Source organism: Raphanus sativus, chromosome 4 (assembly GCF_000801105.2).
Source record: "Raphanus sativus cultivar WK10039 chromosome 4, ASM80110v3, whole genome shotgun sequence".
Lineage (NCBI taxonomy): Eukaryota > Viridiplantae > Streptophyta > Magnoliopsida > Brassicales > Brassicaceae > Raphanus > Raphanus sativus.
In genome coordinates, this window is record NC_079514.1 from 17,504,090 (window position 1) to 17,525,124 (window position 21,035).

General features: G+C 32.7%; 2 protein-coding genes across 2 annotated transcripts; one reads left to right on the plus strand and one right to left on the minus strand.

Annotated features, from left to right (window-relative positions):
- Nucleotides 1-4,627: 4,627 nt before the first annotated feature.
- On the minus strand, nt 4,628-5,455 carry LOC108831013 (uncharacterized). The gene has a single exon (XM_018604569.1). The coding sequence runs from the start codon at nt 5,453-5,455 to the stop codon at nt 4,628-4,630; it is 828 nt and encodes a 275-aa protein (XP_018460071.1).
- Nucleotides 5,456-9,072: 3,617 nt separating this feature from the next.
- On the plus strand, nt 9,073-14,896 carry LOC108831015 (probable disease resistance protein At4g19520). Its single transcript, XM_018604571.2, has 3 exons — nt 9,073-9,545; nt 13,131-13,893; nt 14,190-14,896. The coding sequence occupies exons 1-3, from the start codon at nt 9,169-9,171 to the stop codon at nt 14,589-14,591; spliced, it is 1,542 nt and encodes a 513-aa protein (XP_018460073.1). The 5' UTR covers nt 9,073-9,168; the 3' UTR covers nt 14,592-14,896.
- Nucleotides 14,897-21,035: the final 6,139 nt, after the last annotated feature.

A 21,035-nucleotide genomic window follows, 5' to 3' on the forward strand; every position in this document is an offset into this window, starting at 1 on the left:
AATATCTATTCGTGTCTCTTTCCAAAATATAAAACATGATATTCTATTATTGCAATATCTTTCTAAAGAATAAATAATAATAATACAAGGTTATACAATACTTCTATATAAAAATTTAATATAGTTATAATTCCATTCTTCAAAAAATGTCATTAGAAAATATCCTAAATTTATAAAACTTGCTTAAGAAAATGGATTAGCGGCAAAACCTTGTATTTGAATTACCATTTCATGAGAATATTCGAAAAACCAATGCGTAGCACCAGAAAATCCATACCCAGCAATATTCTGTCACGTAATTAATAAGTATTTTGAAAACTTGAAAAAAAAAAAACACGATAATGCTTTAAAAAGAAAATAATATAATTATCGAAATCCCACAACATTATCCATGTTCCTTTTCTTAATACACGATTGTTTGCTTTCTCATGCTCTTATTATATATATATATATATATAATTGTTAACAAATAGCAGAGAAACTCTCAATTGAAAAATAGAATATAAAACGCCTATGTTCCTGCTTTATCTGTAGAGAAAGAAAAAGAGATCATAACTCAACCTTTCGCTCCATAATACCCGAGATAAAGCAGATCATAACTCAATCTCGGGTATGCTCTTAGATACCCGAGATCGCTCTATCACGATCCATGGTTAGACAAGGTTTTCTATTATGTTCTTTTTGGTCGATTTTGTTTGATTTAACTCATAATGCTCAAAGTTCAAATTTAGAGAAGTATTTTGAGTATTATAATACTATGAAATCTTGCAACTCCAAAATCAAATTAGCGACAAGACTGATTATGCTCAGATGTCTTTTTAGTTATATAATTGACATTTGGTGTAAACAACATTAATCTAAATTAACATAATCACACTCACAATCAAATAAAGAAAAATTTACGCAAAATTATATTTTTAACAAAAATCAATACATCACATCATGCACGTAGCAAGAACAGACCCTATTTTATGTATAAAATGTTGTAATTTCTTTATTCCCACAATAAATAAATAAAACCATATCAATCGAATTCTGCCCACTAGTTATTTGAGTATATTAATCTACAGAGTTTCTCAAAATTCATATATTTGTCTTTACCAATGGTTTAACCAATTTTTTTGTGAGTATATTAATCTACAGAGTTTCTCCGAAGGTATCATAAAAATCGCCAACTCAGACTTTCTTCGTCTGGACCAGCTGAAAATGTACAATAATGGACCAGTTCAAAATGGACGAGTCGAAGATGTACAAATAACCAGCTGGATTCAACTGAGTTGAATCAGTTGAAAAAAGGGGCACCATCAAACACGTGGATGTAGGGTAGTTGGCCAGAATTTTCAAAATGATTTATAACTTATATTGTGTAGGGTAATTGGTCTGAATTCCGTCAATCAAATAAGACGTATCGTTTATTAGTTTCTAGGTGGTTGCCCATGATTTCGGAGATGTAAATATTGTAGAAAATATATATTATGTATAAAATATAACTTTTGGATAATAACTAAAATATTAAGAAAATAAAATTTCAACTTAAAATAGTTTAAAAATAAAAAATCTATGTCTTATATTTTTAGAAAGTTTGTGAGATTTAATGACAACTTAATAACAATCTAAGTCACAAAACATATTTATTTTACGTAGTTTGATCAAATGATTAACAAACTCAAGATAAGTGAACCAAAAGTTATATTTAAGAATATTTATAATCATCACATTATCTTATCTACCAGCTCGTTTAACTCTGATGTAAAGTAATTTGTTTTTTTTTTTTTGACAAAGTGTAAAGTAATTTTCAGTTGCAGAATTTCATTAACTTCTTATCATATCCAAAACACACTCTTTCACATAGTTTTTTTTTAACAGAAAAAAATTAAACCCGGATCTATTAAAGACACATACCTAACCTCCGGGTGGAGGTACACAGCCAACGGATAGACCCTCTCCTCGGCATTCAAATGAGCCGCTCTTTCACATAGTTTTGATTCAATGTTTAATATAAATATCATGACCACTCTCTAAATAGTAACAACCATGCCATAAATGAACCCAAAAAGAACTATATTCGAACTCATTTTCAATCATTACAGCCTTTATTTACCACGCTATGGCCTCTTTGACGTGCAAAATGTTTTTTAATGTCAAAGTATTCACATGTTTTATTGAAAATAATCCGTCAAATCCTTAAAACTTGCATATATTATTTGATGTAAATTGTACTATATTACTTTCAATAGTTTTTGAATTAAATACATAATACTTTTCTATTAAAATTTTCTCATTGTAGTTGATTAATATTATTGAATTATTAATAAATCTCTTATTTAAGTTTTATTTTGGTCTTTTTCAAAACTATGTTTGACGATTCTCTCTTTCATTATTTTTGGATAATTTTTCTAATTACCAATATAAAATCAATAGTATCCAATTCAACTCAGTATTCTTCTTGTAAAATAAAACAGCATTATTTTGTATTCTTCTCCATCATAAAATAGGAATTAAACAATGGAGAATTCTATTTTTATTTCTTAATGTATTTCAATTTGTATATTTGATTGTTATGCATCCAATTGACATCTTTTATAAGATATATATAGTTTGTAAATATAAAACATGCTATGAGTTTAAGTAAATTAGTTGGCTGGATATATATATATTATTAAAGTAATTATTTATATAAATACATTTATGTTTTTTTCTATGATTGGTTCTATGATTGTAACTTCAGCAGATTATCTATATTTGAATTTGTTTGAAAGTTTAAATTTTTAGCTTATCTATGCTTAGTTTTTTTTTATTTATTTTAATATATAAAACTAGAGTTTCACCCGCACGGATAATTTATAAATATATAACTAAAACTTATATTTAATATATTATAGATTATTATTATAAAATTTATAAAATACAGAGTATAATTTTTAGTTAAATTAATTTATAATAATGTTTAATCACAAAATTAAGAAATACTTATTTATAAAAAAATATTTAAACTTTTTGGTAAGATCTTGTTAGATTTTTTATAAAAAAATTATTTAAAAGTTGTACTTCTCTTTTAATAGAGAAGATATAAATAAAACTACTCGCAACCAATCAAATCAAGAGAATTAATTTTAACTTTTGCCTATAATCTGTTATATATAAATATAGCAGATGTGTAATACAATTTTATATGATTCACAAATCCTTTTATACAATTATAAATAGATTTCTAAGCCCTTGCAATTGATGTTATAATCTTTATAATTTTATAATATTTATAACTTACAATTTAATTTATAAACTTTTATAAATCATTGAAAAAATTGTGATAAAATAATTTGTATGTCATGATAAATAATTACAAATGTTTTCAAAATCCTGATAAATGATTTATAAAGAATGTATTAACTTCATAAGACATTAATATTTATTGTAATACTTTATATATAAAAATCATGTTTTATATAAGAATATGAAATCATTATCTTGATTTCTATAAAATTGTTTTTTCAGTCATTACTTTATACAGTTTATATGTATAGAAACAATTGATCAAACATTATTAGTCTTTCTATAATTTCAAAAATTAGTTACTATAAATCATCATTTATAATATCATTTTCATTATTTGTTAAGTGATACAAATTGATTTTAGACTTTTATTTGTTTTTAGATCTAGTTAGAATAAATAAAACTTAAAAGTCATCAACCAATCAAATTAGAATATGAAATCATTATCTTAATTTCTATAAATTATTGTTCGTTCATTATTTTATGCAGTTTATATATAAAAACTTATCAAACATTAATACTCTTTCTATAATTTTGAAAATTATTTACCATAAATCATCATTTTCATTAGTTTGCATATGATATTAATTGGTTCTAGATTTTTTTTTGTTTTCAGATCTAGTTAAAATAAATAAAATTAAAAGTCATCAACCAATCAAATTAGAATAATTTTTTATGGAGATCTCACCAATGCTTGACACGTAAGCAAAAAAACATTATTTTGACAAAACACATAAGCAAAAGTTATGTAAGTGACTTCTCTTTTAATATATATGATGATTATCAACGAAAATTTAACAAAAATTATGTATAGCTATGAGAAATGTTTTTGTGTTTATAATAAATCAATTTTACAATAAATATATATTGATCAAACAACTTTCATTGAAACTTAAATGAGTTCAACTCCATCGATGAAGAATACAATAAGGCCACAAGGAACCAAACAAACCAAATCATAGACCAATACACTGGACAAGCAATTGGAAAGCTTAATTGATTTATTAAGCTTTCTCAATTGATTTATTATCATATATATATATATATATATAAAGGATAACATATATTCAAATTTCTTTAATCCACATCATCAAGTGTTTCACCAAAAACGATATCTTAGCATAATTTTAATTTTTTGTAAGCTCTCACACAATTATTATCCTCTCATTATTGAAACAAATATATTATTAAATACAATATTTAATAGTCAATAACTATATTTTTATAATCAATTTTGATGAAATGTGAAATTTATTGATCAGAGTAAAAAAAATAAACATATATAAAGAATAGGATTCTAAATGCAGAAGCTATACAACGGTTGCAACAGTATAAAAAATGAACGATGATCCTTTTAGAACACTTCAAACCAGCGTTGCATTAGGCCTGCTAGCTTATGATCCGCCTTGTATCGAAGAGAGCTGATTCCGTTTCGTATGGCCTTGTCAATGACTCGAACAGCTTGGTCCACAGTGCGAAAACCTCGCTGATGACGTCGCTCATTCCTATCCTTCCACATATAATAGATGCAGGTCTGAAAAACCATTTTGATGAGGATCTTGTCGATGCTCCCAAGGTCATTGTTAGTAATAAACTGCAAGGTAGTATCCCAATTTGGATCACTTCTACCACCACTTAACCGACCAGCAAGTCTATCCCAAACAGTGAAGGTGTACGGACAAGCAAAGAAGATATGATCCCTAGTCTCATCCGGTTCTCCACACATCACACAACTCTGTTGAATACCCCAAGCCCTCATATGATCTCCTGTAGATAATATATTTTTCACTGCCAGCAATACTATGAATGAGTATCTAGGAACTTCTTGGGAAAACCACACACTTTTGCTCCAGCCCACTTTACTTCTCCTTATTCGAATCTGATCATAGGTTCTGCTCGATGAGAAATGTGGTTTATAGTTGTCCTCCGAGTGCTTCCAAAGTACCAGGTCGCTTCCATATTCATCATGCGGAATTCGCTCGTTCCTTATGCGGGCATACAAATCATGGAAATGTCGGTTTCGATGTCCTCGTATACTCCAGTGGGCCTGTGTTACTGCATCACTCACTCTAGCATTACGGGAAACCCCAAGGTAGTAAGTTCCTACAGCACCAGTGATATCCAATAGCTTCCCTACCTGCAGCCAGTCATCAACCCAGAAAAAAAGCAGTGTGACCGTCATTTACCTCAAACCTGATAAATTGGTAACCAACTGATCTCAATTTTAACAGCTTCTTCCAAATCCAAATCCAGATCCAATATTTTTATAATCATTAGTACATTTTAGACTCAAATCTCTATTTAAAAGTTATAAAAACAAATCTACACAATTTTGTAAAAGTAGTTGAATTAATAATTTTTGTTATATTAATATATGTATATTTTAATATTTCCAAGATTAGTTTTCTTTTTTTGTTTTTCTCAAGAAAAGATAAACTCGGTAATAAATATTGCCATCATTTTACATGTATTGTATATCATATATATATTGGTCTAAACTGAATCTAAAATGTTATTTATCATTTCGTAATTTATATATGTGTATATATATATATATGATAAATTTGAAAAGAATAAGAAAGATCATTTGTATACTTTTATCATAAACCAGAAAATTTAACATAATTTACTAAAAATAACATAATTAATTAAAAAAATTAAGTAGAATTAATAAATTTAGTATACTAATACATTTTTTAAAAAAATTAAATTTTCTATTTAAGGCAAATAATTTTTATGATTAAATGTAACTTAGGAAACAATCAATTGACCCTAAATATATGAAACTTCAACGAAATTTTACCCCCTTAGAAATGGTCACCTTCCAAACATGAAACTTCGACGAAACTTTAACACTTAGAAACGGTTACCTTTCAAATATGACTTCGACGAAATTTCCCCGCCTTATTATATCTCCATGATTTTCCGGCGCTACGCGCCGGGTTCGTTATACTTTTACATAAATTTATAAATTATTATATGGTCTTAATAAATAAAATATGTTAAATATAAAAATAAAAATATATTAAAAATGATATTTTCTGATCTTTTTTTATAGTAGTTAGTGACCGTATTGCATTACTTTGTTTGAAGTTGTTTAGTTTAAAGTGTAATAGCATAAGTGGTTGTTACTAATCGATTTAATAAAAATAGAATAAAAAACTGATAGTCATAACAAAATTAATTTAGTTGGAATTTAAACATAAAACAAAATTGATGTTTTATATAGAGAACATACTTATATTATTAATTATTAAAATAACTATATATGAACTATAAAACTTTTACTAATATATTTAGTTCAAATAATAGAAAGATGGAATACGTTTCAAATTTTATAAAAAAATAAGGGTGAAGTGTCAATTTTTGGTAAAATAATTGGTGAGTATCTAATATATATTTTTAAAATTACCATGTTGACTTTTAAAATATAGAGGTGCGAGTTTTTTTTTTTTTTTTGACAAAGATTTTTCTATTGAAAATGCAGGAGAAATAAGAGTTTACAGAGTTTTAACTCAGTAGACCAACTGGTCTTACATATCTAGAAAGATACAAACTTGAATCAGATATCTAAGAGATGAGAAATCTAGTTAGTGAACCACAATTGAAGAAGAGCTGAGCAGAATTTGGGTCTCTCTCTCCTGAGGCTGGAGATTCTATTTTTCACAGTGAGCTTGATCTGAGCAATCAGTCCCTGCGGTGAAGTGAACCGGGAGCTATGCAAACGATTGTTTCTTTCAGTCCAAAGCGTGTAGAGGGTTGCTTGCCAGCATAGGAGGAGCAGAGTCTTCTGCACCCTATTTGATGGATGGCCATTTAGTTGCACAAGGAGAGCAGACCATTGTCTTAATGAAGTGAAGTTACACTTGTCTGCGATCGGCTTCCAGACTTCCCAAGCAAAATTACAGTCGAAAATTAGAAGTGCGAGTTGTATGTGTTACTTTAGTTTCAAGTTCTCTTAAAAAGATGTATCTTAAAATAAGAAACATAAAATTATTTTCTATATTAGTTTTGTTATAATGGAAGATTTTGTGTGTATTCATAACGAAATTCTTGTTTGTCTACCCTTATTTAGAAATATCAACGAATCTTAATATGAATCTAAATATGTTTTTTATCTAAAAACTATAAATGGTTCGTAAACTCCTCTATTTAATGGACAACTTCTATTTTAACCGGAATGGAACAATTTCACCAAATCTTCCTAGTAAAAAATCAATTTGTTAATTAGTAAATGAGATGTTAGCATCTATAACGATCATGAGAAAGACAATTTCTAACTATCTGTGACATTCGGGCTTGCTGAATTGTTGCATTTAGTAATGGTTTTGATATAAATGGTTAGTGTGGTGCAAAGGATTAATGGTGAGGGTGGTGTGTGGTTTACATCAATTTTAAATAACTTTAGCAACCAGACAACGTTTTTAAATTTCTCTCAAATTGGAAGTAATGATTCTTTTTTTTTAGTTAAGTTTTAAGAGTATATTAATCATGTTCACTGTTTTTAAAATGTAAACACGGATACCATGCATCAGGGAAGTTATTGGTTTCCTTGCACGCGGTAACATATGAAGATACCATAGAGTTTATGTGCCAATACCAATAGACCAAATGTTAGTCTTTTGGACTTGAATCACCATCAATTACTAAACATTATTAGAGTGGGATGAGTGGAATTTCTAAATTGATTATATGACGGTTACGTCGATTGCGTTAAAGAAGGAGAGTCGTAGAGGCTCAATTCTCCATCGTCAACATCAAATACAAAGAAACCCTATAAACCAGTGTTTTGACACCCGACCCAGACATTGAACCGGACGATTTGCCGGGTCTCTGGATCATTGGATTAACCGTGGGTGAACCGCTGTTTAGTAAATGAATTAGTTTTATTATATAATAGTATATTACCTATGAAAATAAATATATAAAAACTAAAGTTAATATTTTAAATGTTTTCAAATATAAAGCAATAGTTTGGATATGTATCTATTTTATGTTTAAAAGTTTATGAAAATACTTAATTTTAGTTTCCATTTTCGTATTTTTATTTGACATACAAAATATTAAGAAATAGTTTAAAGTATTTTTAAAAAAATATGTAACATAAGAGTTATGAAATCTAAAAAAACAAGACATAAAATTCATAATAAATTAAACTTCAATTGAAAATTAAAATATCATTGTAATAAATTGTCAATAACAAAAATAAACTAACAACTAATCACAATTAACACCAAAACATATTAAATAAAGTTGAGAAAAGATTTTAATTATTAAAAAATATGTAACATAAGAGTTATGAAATCTAAAAAAAAAACAAGACATAAAATTCATAATAAATTAAACTTCAATTGAAAATTAAAATATCATTGTAATAAATTGTCAATAACAAAAATAAACTAACAACTAATCACAATTAACACCAAAACATATTAAATAAAGTTGAGAAAAGATTTTAATTATTAAAAGGAGAATGCCACATGACATTTCCCTTCCCTCCCCCCCCCCCCCTCTTAATAAATTGTCAATAACAAAAATAAACTAACAACTAATCACAATTAACACCAAAACATATTAAATAAAGTTGAGAAAAGATTTTAATTATTAAAAGGAGAATGCCACATGGCATCCCCCCTCTCCCCCCTAAAGAGATAAAAACTCAATTTTATTAGTATAGATTTGAGAAGCTTCCAGACGCTTACAAGAAATTGACACTAAATATATTATTGCTGTTTATTTGTCCAAAAAAAAAAATATTATTGCTGTTTGAGAAAAAGCTATATAATATGCAATTGATCCATTCCATTTCCAACCAAAAACGGGTTGCAAAACCGAAACGTTTTCAAGTACACAAACAGATAAAATATTTTTGCATTTGATATCCCTAACAAATATATGGACACCGAAGTCAAAAACAACAACGACAAACCAAATCACTGCGTTTATATCAGTTTTGACAACAGCGACCAATCAATCTTCTCCTTCATCAACTACCTCAAAGCTACTTTCAACCACCATGGGATTTATCAGCTCGATGATCAAAGCGATCGGTTCGCCCAGCAAATTAAGGTTCTTGTGGTTGTTTTCTCCAAGGAGGACACGTTCTCTCCCCCTGACAATCTTGTGAATCATCTCTCTAAGAAAGACCTTGTGGTGGTTCCAGTGCTCTATGGAGTAACGATATTATCGGCAAGGCAGATTGCAGTGCTCGATCAGGTTTTACTAGACTCATCAGCAGTATTACCAGGTCACATATATAATGACGAACGAAGGTATCTGTTTAAAGGAACTACAATAATTTTTTCCTTAACTAATGTCTATATATTAAAAATTTATTAAATAGAATTATTTTTTTATTAATAACAAATTATAGTAAAATTTTATATATATATATATATATATATATTAATTATATGTAAGAAATTCAATACAAAGAAATATATTAAATTTAATCAGTAACATTTATTATAAAATTTAAATCAGTTATTTGGGTAAGATGATTTACTTGGTCTTCAAACATAGAAACGCATAAAAACTTCAATCATGTATATTTTAAAATAATAAGGATTAGTATTACGTTTTCACTATATCTCTATCTAATTTAAGATAAATTTACTATTACTGTAAATCATGTAATCTCTTTTCGCAAAGTTTAAATCAACAATTCATAGAAGTATAAAAGAAACGAAAGTACCAAAAAATTCATTACACAAACAACATACAAAGGTGTGATTGTATAGACATTTTAGAGTAAATATTCTAGAGTAAAACTGTTTTACTCCAGCTTCTGCTAAATATTAACCAATCAGGCTAAAATATATATTAGCTGAATACAGCTGAAAATGGTGGAAATTATCTCACATGTTTTGAGTGGAGTAAATATTTACTCTCTTTTTCGCTTCTTTCTCTTCACTCTCTTTCCTCTATTCAATGTTACTCTTAATTACGCTGGAAATATACCAATCACACCCAAAGAGAGAGAAAATATCTGTCTTGCATGTTAAACCTAATCAATTAGCAAAGGTCATGATCTCAACTGAAAACAACCTTGACTATTATGTCAGAGTTCTCTAGTTCGAATGACCAATAGAACGAAACTAATATTCCATGCAATAGTTTTAGGTCTAGGGAGATTTAAACTTTGGCCCGAGGCTCTTGTAATTTAAAAAAAAAGATTTAAACCTAATCAATGCAGTTGTAAAGGATATTTTTAACAACACTCTATTTTCACTCTAAAATAGAATTTATAGTAAAATTATTCCAATGGTACTCGAAAAATAGATTTGTTCCAATTATAGAGTAATTTATTTACTTTATGTTCATTGCTCTATCTTTTACTCTAAAATAGAGGGTGTGATTGGTTGAGTTGTAACTAGTGACTTTAGATTTAATTTTTATCTACAACAACTTAAGTTATCAATCATGTTTTAAGTAGTTTTTAAATTTAAAGTCAATAAAATAAAAAATGATCGTAAAAACCTTATTTTCTAAAACAAAAAAATATGGATACAGAATTTTTTTTAAAATAAAAATATTGCTGTAGGAATATATTTCCTTTTTTATCGTTTCTCTTATTTAATTTCTACAGCTACTTTAAATACAGATACATCAAAAAATTTTACAGTAAATTTTCTACAGGTATAATCCAACCAATCGACTCTAGAGTACCACTGGAGCAAACTCCAATTATGTTATATAATTACTCTATTTTATATAAAAAATAAAATAAACCGTTGAAGATGATCTAAGGACAACATTATCGGAAGGGGAATCACATTTCTTAAGGAGGGGGGACCACTAACTTTTGCAAAACCGATGACATACGTTCGTTAAATAAGAGGCGTTTGTGCTGGATTTATTAAATGGTTTACAGACCTCACTGACACATGGAGTCCGCGATTGACTCAATTAATATTTTAAAAAAAATCAGAAAAAGTTAAAAACCTAACAAACGTATCTACCGATAATCGCCCTAAGAAACTTCATTTTACTTGCTATTATAATTATCCAAAGTACTATAGTCGAAACACGATATTGGAAGAACGCTGACATGCAATTGACCCTAAATATATTATTTTATGGACTTTACATGTTGTTTAGTTTTTAGAATAAAAATAAGTTTATATAACTGCTTGAGGAAAACTATATACAACGCGCAATTAATCCATTCCATTTCCAACCTTTTTCAAAAATAATATTGCAAGAAAAATATAAAACCGTTATATTTTCATGAAAAGGTGAAACAAGCTTATGATCGGTAAGAATGAAAAAAAATTGAAAATTAACATTCCTTTGAACTGAGATAACATAAGTTTTCAAATATTCATTCCAAAGTTAGATGTCTATATATTAGTAGCTCATTTACTTATTCGCCCTAACCCAAGTTATAAATAAATACTAGACTTTAATCCGTACGTCTACGCGGATATTTTTTTCAAAAATGTTACTATTTTTTTTTCATGTTAATATTAGGTCTGAGCGAAAAATCCAAATTCAAAGAATCGAACCGAATTCGATCCAAAAAGTAGTACCGAACTCAAACCGGAATTGATTAAATATCTGAATTATTCAAATTTTGGTACTTAGATAACCTGAATCCGATCCGAAAGAAGTGTTTTGGGTATCCGAATGTATTCGAAATATATATTTAATATATATAAAAATATCTAGAATATATATGATACTTTTAAGTTGGTTTAAATACTTGAAAATATATACAAATAGTTAAAAGTAAATATCTAAAATAGTTAAAGTTTACTCAAAATATCAAAAATACTTAAAATATTTATTGATTCTCTATCCAAATATTTAAATCAAACCAATTTATATGTTAAGTTTAGGTATTCTGACATATGTTATTCAAATTTATATGTAATGTATTATTTCGTTTGTAGATTTTGAGAAAATTATAGTATATAATGAATTTTAAAATTCTAAAAATAATTTAAATGGGTTATCCGAACCCAAACTGAACCCGTAAAGATCTGAATCGAACCCAAACCAAAATTTAGAAATATCCGAATGGAGCGGAAATCTTTGACCCCAGAAATTCGAAACCCAAACAGATCTGAACCAAACCTGAATGGGTACCTAAACGCCCAACTCTAATCACTATTACATATCATATATGTCATCATATAACTAATCATATTTTATATGTAACATCATATAACTAATCATATAATTAATAATATTTTATATGTACCATCATATATATTATACTTTTAAAATTTAATGTGAAATATAAAAACCATAATTTAAGTGGGTATATGAAACTAGGCGATTTTCTTATATATATTAAAACCAACTTTAAAGTTTAAATTTTGTTTTATGATTATTTTAGATAAAAGATGTTTTTGGAGAATTAGATTGACTCATTTTCTTATATTTTAAAGCTAGTCCAAGTAGATAGTATTCATAATATAATTGTTTTCAATTTTTTTAATAAGATGAACTCATTATTTTTTTTCTAATATACTGCTATCTATATTTCCAAAAAAACGTTTTTAACTAATATCTATGTTTCCAAATAAATTTCTCTTTTGAAAACTACTATCCATATTTCCAAACAAACCTCAAATGTATTTTGCCTTTTTTTTCTTTTTACACAAATTGAGATTCATATTCATTAAGGCCCAATGCCAAATATTACAGTTTATTCCCAATACAACCAGGCCCATAAGCACAAAACCTGATCACAGCCCACAAACCGACCAAAGCCTACTAAGAGGCCTAAAGCCCATACGACCGAGACCCAAAAACCCATGACTGACACCACTCCACGTATTTTGCCTTTAATAATATAGATGTAGAGATAGTACGTCTTTACTTTTTAATGAATAATTTTCGTTTTGCAGTGAATACGAATTTATGAAAGAGATCGCCGGGGATGTGTGTGAGAAGCTCTATCCAACGGAAGAGATTGGGATCCACAGGCGGCAAGAGGAGATAGAAAACTTGCTATGCGAGCAACCATGGGGCGTCCGCACTCTAGGCATTTTTGGTAAGCCTGGTATTGGCAAGACGACTTTGGCTATAGCCCTCTTTCGCCATATGTCTGGTGGTTATGATGCTTCTTGCATCATCAAAGATTTTGGCACAAAATATAATGAGAAGAGACTTGAGACTTTACATTCTGACTACTTGAGTGAGATTCTTATGGAGGAGTTTGACCTAAATATTGATTCAAAGCCGATCCCCCGCAAGAAAAGGGTTCTTATTGCTCTGGACGATGTGCGAAATGCTCAGGACGCAAAGTCGTTTCTTGGTGAATTTGACAAGTTTGGTCCAGGAAGCTTGATCATCATAACCTCCCAAAATAAACAAGTTCTAGAGGAGTGCAAAATGAGTGAGTTCTATGAGCTTAAAGGTTTAAATTATGAAGAAGCTCTGGAGCTGTTCACAAGGTGTGCCTTTGGAAATATTGTCATAGAAGAAAATCTTATGGACCTTTCAAAGAAAGACATTAAGAGCAAGACAATGGTAGAAATGGTATCGACATTGCCTGATGCTTGTGAAGTACTCATTGCAGAGAACAATTATATACGGTTAATTCCATATGAAGAATACAACGAGGCCCAAGAAAATAAGGAGTTCCAATCTGATAACGATGGTGTATTGGTATGTCAAATTCTAAAACATTTATATTATTCATTTTTAACACATTTTAACATCTATATATGAAGTTTCAACTTCAGTTTGAAAATAATTAACCGAATAGCATATTTGTTTCAACTTGTATATGAATATGACTGAAAACACAAGATTCTAACTTAGGTTTTTAAATCATTGATTGAATAACTCAAGTATCCAAAATAACACATTGCGATGTCAATGTAATAATGTATCTTTAAATTTTGAGATTTGGTAGCCTGTCTTGATCATCTCTTATCTTTTCTCTTTTGTTTCTTTCTCAGGCCACTAGAGATACAGATGTCATAACTTTGACCACATCAGACTTGTGCTCCAAGTCTTATCCTCAGAAGAACCTAAGATCCAGACTTTACAACCGCTTCTCCAAGTCTATACCTCGTAATCTAAGGCTTTACCGGTTGGATTATAACTCTATGATCAGCTATCTGTCTGAACACTTACAAAAGCACCATGTTCTACTACAAGGAGCTAGTCAACTTCAGAAACTTAGTCAAAGCTTTTTAAACTCACACGACCACGATTTGCTAGAGCAAAATCTCCAATATCTCCTTACTCTCTCTGGTGGTTGCGATAGGATCAAACGTTTTCTAGATCTTCTAATAAAAAATAGAGAATTGAATCGTAAGGGGAGAAGAGAACTGAAGATTAAACTTGAACGAGATTAAGCTAATGGCTTGGTTCAGTAGTAGCGGTGGGCATTTCGGTTATTTTATCGATCTGGTTTGGGTAATTCGGTTCGGTTTGGGTAATTCGGTTCTAAAATTTTTCAACTGAATTAAACCATAATCAGTTTTGTTTGGATCGTTTCGGTTCGGTTTGTATTCAGTTTGGTTTATATTCGGTATAGTTTGTGTTTCGGTTCAGTTCAAACGAGTTTTCACGAGTTCAGTTGTTTTAACAGAAATAATATTTTAAAACATAAATGTAATATTTTAAACAAAAAAACCTTATTGTAGTCCCAGATTAACTCTGAAGCAAGCAGAACGTTTTCTCCCAGGCTCCTTCCCTTCAAGAAGGCTAACAATTAGGACTCACAAACTTCTGAAGAATTGGCTTCAATCGGTTTTCCATGATCTTTGATATAATCTTGTATACCACATTACAACAACTTATAGGTTTGTAGTCCGAGAGAGAAGCAGCTTCAGGTTTCTTAGGAATCAGGCATATTGCTGTGGTGTTGAGATCCTTGAGCAATCTCCCATTTCTAATAAACTCTGCAACAGCAGCGACGACATCATCCCCACAATATTCCAAGAAGACCTGATAAATTCCACAAAGTAACCATCTGAACTCAGACTCTTATTAAGTGGTAGCAAAAAGATTGTTGTTTTTATTTCAGCTGCCAAGACGGGTCTCCTGAGATAAGTTTGCTGCAGCTCTGAGCAACATAATGGGAGAAGAGCATGGATGTCCTCGAGAGAATCCATCTAAACAGGCTGGTCTGCGGTTCCTAGAATATTCTGAAAATAGTTCGCAGAGTGCTCCTTTAGCCCTTATGCTGAGACAATTAACTGATCATCTTGGTCTTTCAAGAAGGGAATGTGATTCCTTGTCGCATGCTGAGAAACTGTGTTGTGGTAGAAGGTTGTATTGCGATCTCCAACATCAGCCCATCTTACCCTCGATCTCTACCTATATAATTTATGCTCAGCATTTAGAAGTGTATCAAGGTGAGCCCTTTGAGAATGCTCTTCCCTTGCCGTGTCAGAGTTAGGTGCGGTATGCAACGAGCGTTGTAGAGTATCAACAACAGCTGCCTGATCCTTCACACGCTGAGAAATTCCACTGTAATGCCGCCTATTTAAACCTTTCAACACAATCTTCATTAACTTCATAGAGCGGACCAGTTTGAACGGATTGGTTCCTACAATATGTGCATACTGCCAACCATCACTAACCAATTCTGAATATTGAGGGTGATCACTAACATGGTGGAAGAAGTTCGGCTTACACACTCGACGAATGTGAAAAGGTAGCCAAAATAGACAAGGTGTATGATCAGACTGACTAGGATCCAGAAAATCGGCATAGGAGTCCATAAACGCAGTGGCCCACGGGTGATTAATAAAAACATGATTAATCTTGGTTGATATGGGATTATCATCTTGACTATTTCTCCAGGTAAAAGGAAGGCCCTTTGCTTGAGCCTCAAATAACTCAGCCTCTTGCAGCGAGATTACTGTCTTCAATTCTAGAAATATTCACACAAGCTGATAGATGGTTAGAATGATGACTGCTCCTATCTGATTGAATTCTCCCATTACTGCCCAATGACATCGAAAACCATGTGTTGAGGAATGCAGGTTGACTAAACCAGCCCATAATAATGTGCGCTCCTCCAGTTTGTTAAAACTATACACAAAAGTAACAGTAACATTAAACCTTTTAGCAGGAACATGAACCCCACACGTAACAGAATGATAAGTTTGGTGATAGACAAAAACTGACGCCTGAGGATCCTAGACAATGACAACTCTTCCCTGAGCATGCTCCTCATAGTTTCCAGAAAATTTCCAACCTCAAGAGATGGCTAGTAAGATCTGATCTTTATTACTCTCTAAGATACGAGTTTCCAAAAAAATTCCAAATAAAGGTTTATGGATATTAATCCAATCCTTAGTCATGGTGTGGTGTCTGTCGTTGTTAAGCCCTCTAACATTCCACGCAGAAAAAACATCACTGATGTGGTTTTAGTGTTTAGTGACCTAGCGGCCACTCTTCCCACTATTCACTAGGAAGAAAGGTTTCTGAACCTCTTTTGGATCACCAAAGTCAGGAGGCTGCTTCAAATCAGAGTCACAGGCAGTATTCTTAGAATTAACTGCTGGGAAATCAGTCAAATCAGCACCCATCAGATTATCTGACAAAACACTAGCAGTAGCATCCTTCTCTTCTCCAGTACCCACTTCGCTACTTCCTCAAAATAGTTGAGGGTCTTAGATGATACGTCCCCAACACGGAGAATATTTTTATCAAGAGAACACACCTCCATAATCCCAGCAGGTTCCAGGATGAGAGCATCTTTAGAGAGCAGAGGTCCCCCTCCATTGGAATCAATAACAGGTTCCTCAATGCCAACTACTTTTGCAGGTTCTACTGATTTCTGCTCTGAAGTGGTAATAATTTGCGCACCAACCAAGTCTAATAAATGAATCTTGTCCAGCGAGGCATCCTCATGTGAGGGATCTTAATAACAAGAAACCGTTTTCTTCAACAATTTCACATGGTTCGACTTCATTATCTGATCCAACAGCCTCTACTCCAGAAGGTTCCTTGTAGACACCAGATCTGTCTTAGATATAAATTTCCTCCCCAATAGCAATATGATCATCTTGATGAGGCATATTATGAGTCTTGACTACCCTTGCACGGCCTTGTCTAGATTTAGAGCGTCGACGAGATGATTCGGTTTCATCTTTTATGGTAGCAGGATGCCTCTGATTCTCCAGATGTACTCCAACTCGACAATCTTCCTTCTTAAGACAATACTTCCCACAGTTTTGATACTTAATAGGTAACCAGGTGTATGAAACTTCGATGAGGGTCTCTCCGCCATTGGAAAAACAGACACAATAGTATCTAGAAGACTCTTAGTAAGGTCTACTTTGACAAACAACTTTGCAACTTGAAATTTCTGCTTTCGTTGAATTTCAGGGGCTAAAGCAACTGGCTTTCCAATAGCAGTAGCTAGTTTGCTCAGACTTTCATCGTTGATGAAGATATAAGTCACTTTACGCATCTCCACTTGAACCACCGCTGTGGTGAGGGTCAGGAGTGAAATCTGGAGACCATGAAGAAACAAACATCGGGAGGCCCACTATATTCCAACACGATCGAGCTAATAAAGCTTCACGAGCTCTAGGTTTAAGAACCTTCAACTAAAAAGATCCCTGACCAAGATTGTGCGCGTAGATACGAGGACCATAATTTGCCCATACTGCATTTAGAATTCCAATAATCCTGCCCATAGGAGGAACATCACTGTGGAACTTCGCAAAGATATAATCCTTAAATTCTTTCTTTGCGGCCTGAATATTTTCCTCCGGAATAAGAACAAACGGTGCACCAGAGATGTTCTCCGTAGGGGTTCCCAATTCTTTTAGCTCTTCTGTCGATTTCAGCAAAGAAGCATAACTCGGAGCCGGAGCAGGAACGTCTCCTGAGTTACCAGATATCGACCCGAGAGCAGTAGTAATATGTGGGTTAATCGAAACATCAGTTGTACTTACTGGCAAGATAGGAAGCATGGAAGTTCCAACCAGAGAACCACCGGGAGCATAAGAATTCACCTTTGGAGACTCAGATCCGACGGTGATAGGTTCTGAAAAATCACCGGCTGAGGAAGCTAAAGACTTAATCCCAGCAAGTGAGACGTTCTTGAGACAAGAAAGCAAAGGGCCATCCATCGGAGCTATAGATCCGGAAGCTACAACACCAGAAATAGAGCGACTGATGCAGAGGAGGATTTACTTTTCCTCTTGGTCATAGAAGAGTAACTAGAGGTTCTGGCGAGTTTGGCAACCTTTGAAGAGACGGCGAACAGGGGACGATGCTTCTTCTTCTTGGCCGACATGGATAAATCAGAGAAGAGGACATCGAGATCGAGATGTGAGAACAAAGAGCACGCCGACGAGGCAGAAGCCCACCAAAAACAGAACTAGGGTTTGGAACCTTATCGCCTTGTTGTCGCCTTTAGGAGAGAAAGTGTCCTCAAAGAAGTTTGGTGATGTAGCGCTTGAAAATTGCATTTGAAAGCAACCCAAAAAATTTGTTTTCTATCATCTTATGTAAAAAAAAAAGGAAAAAACAACTTTCCAACTTTTTATTTTATTTTAACTCAAAAACAACTTTTCATCAACCAAATTGTGAATACAGGATTACAACCTCAAAAGATTTTAAACCCAACATACAGCCGATGAGATCTATTATCGCCTAGGAACACGGAGTCGAAACTGGAATGGATCATAAACTACCCAATCTAATTCATCGGTGTATTTTTCACCACAATGAATCAAGTTCATCCCACGACCCGAGATGAACCGACCCAGCAATTGGTCTCCTCATGATCAAAGTTCAGTCCATGTACCAACCGCCTCAACACCAAGAGTGCATTCCGACATCGGCTCATACTCGTCGTCAATCACTGCCTCGATCCTTAGCCAAAAACGGGACAGCATCTTACGGAATGAAAAGCGGACCTTAGCAGCGTTGGCGTTTCCGGTTTCTCTAATCGCAGCTTTCTGGAAGTACGAAGCTCCAACCACCGGGATGACCGCAGTCAAAAAACACCGGCACAGGGAAGTAGAGCTTCGCCACGCTTCACCGGCCAAGACCATTCCTCCGGTTGACTACGCCGTCAGCTTGAATCTTGGATCGTGATGTCCCCGAGAACCGGAGAACAATCCTCCATCCACCGCCTTTCATACCTCTTCGCCGTCCACATACCGCCATACCAGGATGTATATCCGTGACAGAGAAGTTGTCACTCCGTTCCACGCGCCGCTGCTAAGACGCCCTTGCCGTAGATCTGAAAAAATTAAAAACCAGATCTAGCAAGTTCGTCAGTCCTAAAAGCCGACTTTTCCTCTCCTCAGACGCCCCGAGTGTCTCGCCGCCTCTCCAATGGATGCCAGTACCATCACCGTCGAGCAAGACGCAATCATGCACGAGTTCGAACTGGTTCAGAGTAGGATGCATATCGACACTGGTTAATCGAGGAGAAGAAAAGCAAAAGGAAAATGAGATTAAAGGGGAGGAAGGGCGCTTCCGGCACCGCCGCGGTGGCAGGCTGGAGCTAAGTTAGGTTTTGTTTGAAGGCGGCTTCTGGTTTTCGAGAGAGAGAAGATAACGCGTCTCTATAGGATAAATCTACAACTTTCCAACTTTCTTGGTTGTGAAACGATCTTTCCCGTGGGAATGAGTTATATTTTTCATAAAACAATTAGTTTTGATAGATGCAATATTATCTTTCATATAAAAGCTTCGTATTTGCTTCTGGAATAGACGAATCTCAAAGGAGATAACCTTCATATTAATCCAAAAGCACCACGCTTCAGAGTGAGTTGAAAACGATTGTCATTCTCTTTTTATTAATCTAGTAGGAGCCACCGAGATAAGACAACTCTCTATTTTTCTCTATTATCAGAGTCAAAGAGATTACCGTTCCATAGAACTTCATGATGCCTTTCGAAGTAACCATAGTTTGCAGCAAGAACTCCATCACCATCGAATGAAGAACCATCAACGATTGAAGCCGGTAAGACCCGTCGCCACCATCCGCAGTAGATCTGTCAATTAACTTTTCTAAACAGTTCAACTGAATCGAAAGTTTTGTCTTTCCAAACCAATTGGAAGAAGCATACAAAAGAACAATAAAAAACCTTGCCAGGTTCAAAATAAATTGGCAATAAACCAGCAACTAAAAACAAAACAGATCCAAGAAAGAGATGCAAAACGAATTAAACAAGCCGATGTCGGAGCTGAAGAAGCCTCCGATCATCGGCTTGAAACAATGAAAAATCTCCTTTTCTCTCTCTTGAGGGCTAGGGTTTTCTCTCTTAATCACATTGGACTGCATAACTCTTGTCTTTCATGTGACATTTGCGACAAATTATACTGCAGTGGTAATAAAAAAAAGGAAAAAAAATCCCGACTCTTGTAGTCCCGGTGCTTGATCAGATTTTTGATCATTGAATCTTGTCTTGACTATTTGCTTCTTGTTTTAGTAGTATCGTGAAGAACCTGACTTAAAATTATCAAAAGCGAGTAGGATTGCATTTTTAGTGGTCTCAGCCCATTAAATTTTGAAACACGTAAATGCATTTTGTTGAAGAAAGATTTAGTACATAAATGCATTCTGTTAAAGGCACAATTGAAACAGACTGAATTGACAACATGTATGTGGCCCATCAGCCAGTCCCAACTATTCTATACATAAGGCTAACTCACAGCTCGAGGTCCAGATCAAGCGGATAATAACCAACACCTGTTCACCTCGCAATCAATAGATTATGTAACAGTGAAATCTCCGGAGCAAGACACCACATATACGTCCTAGATACGCGGAGTAGTTAGACCAACATTATCGGCGTGCCTTAGCCTAATTTCTT

Excerpts from the sequence above, each read along its gene's own strand:
- LOC108831015 (XM_018604571.2), top strand. The coding sequence starts at position 9,169 with ATGGACACCGAAGTCAAAAACAACAACGACAAACCAAATCACTGCGTT. Across the intron at positions 9,546-13,130 it reads ATATATAATGACGAACGAAG|TGAATACGAATTTATGAAAG; the intron begins GTATCTGTTTAA and ends TTCGTTTTGCAG. Across the intron at positions 13,894-14,189 it reads CTGATAACGATGGTGTATTG|GCCACTAGAGATACAGATGT; the intron begins GTATGTCAAATT and ends TTTCTTTCTCAG.
- LOC108831013 (XM_018604569.1), bottom strand. The coding sequence starts at position 5,455 with ATGACGGTCACACTGCTTTTTTTCTGGGTTGATGACTGGCTGCAGGTA.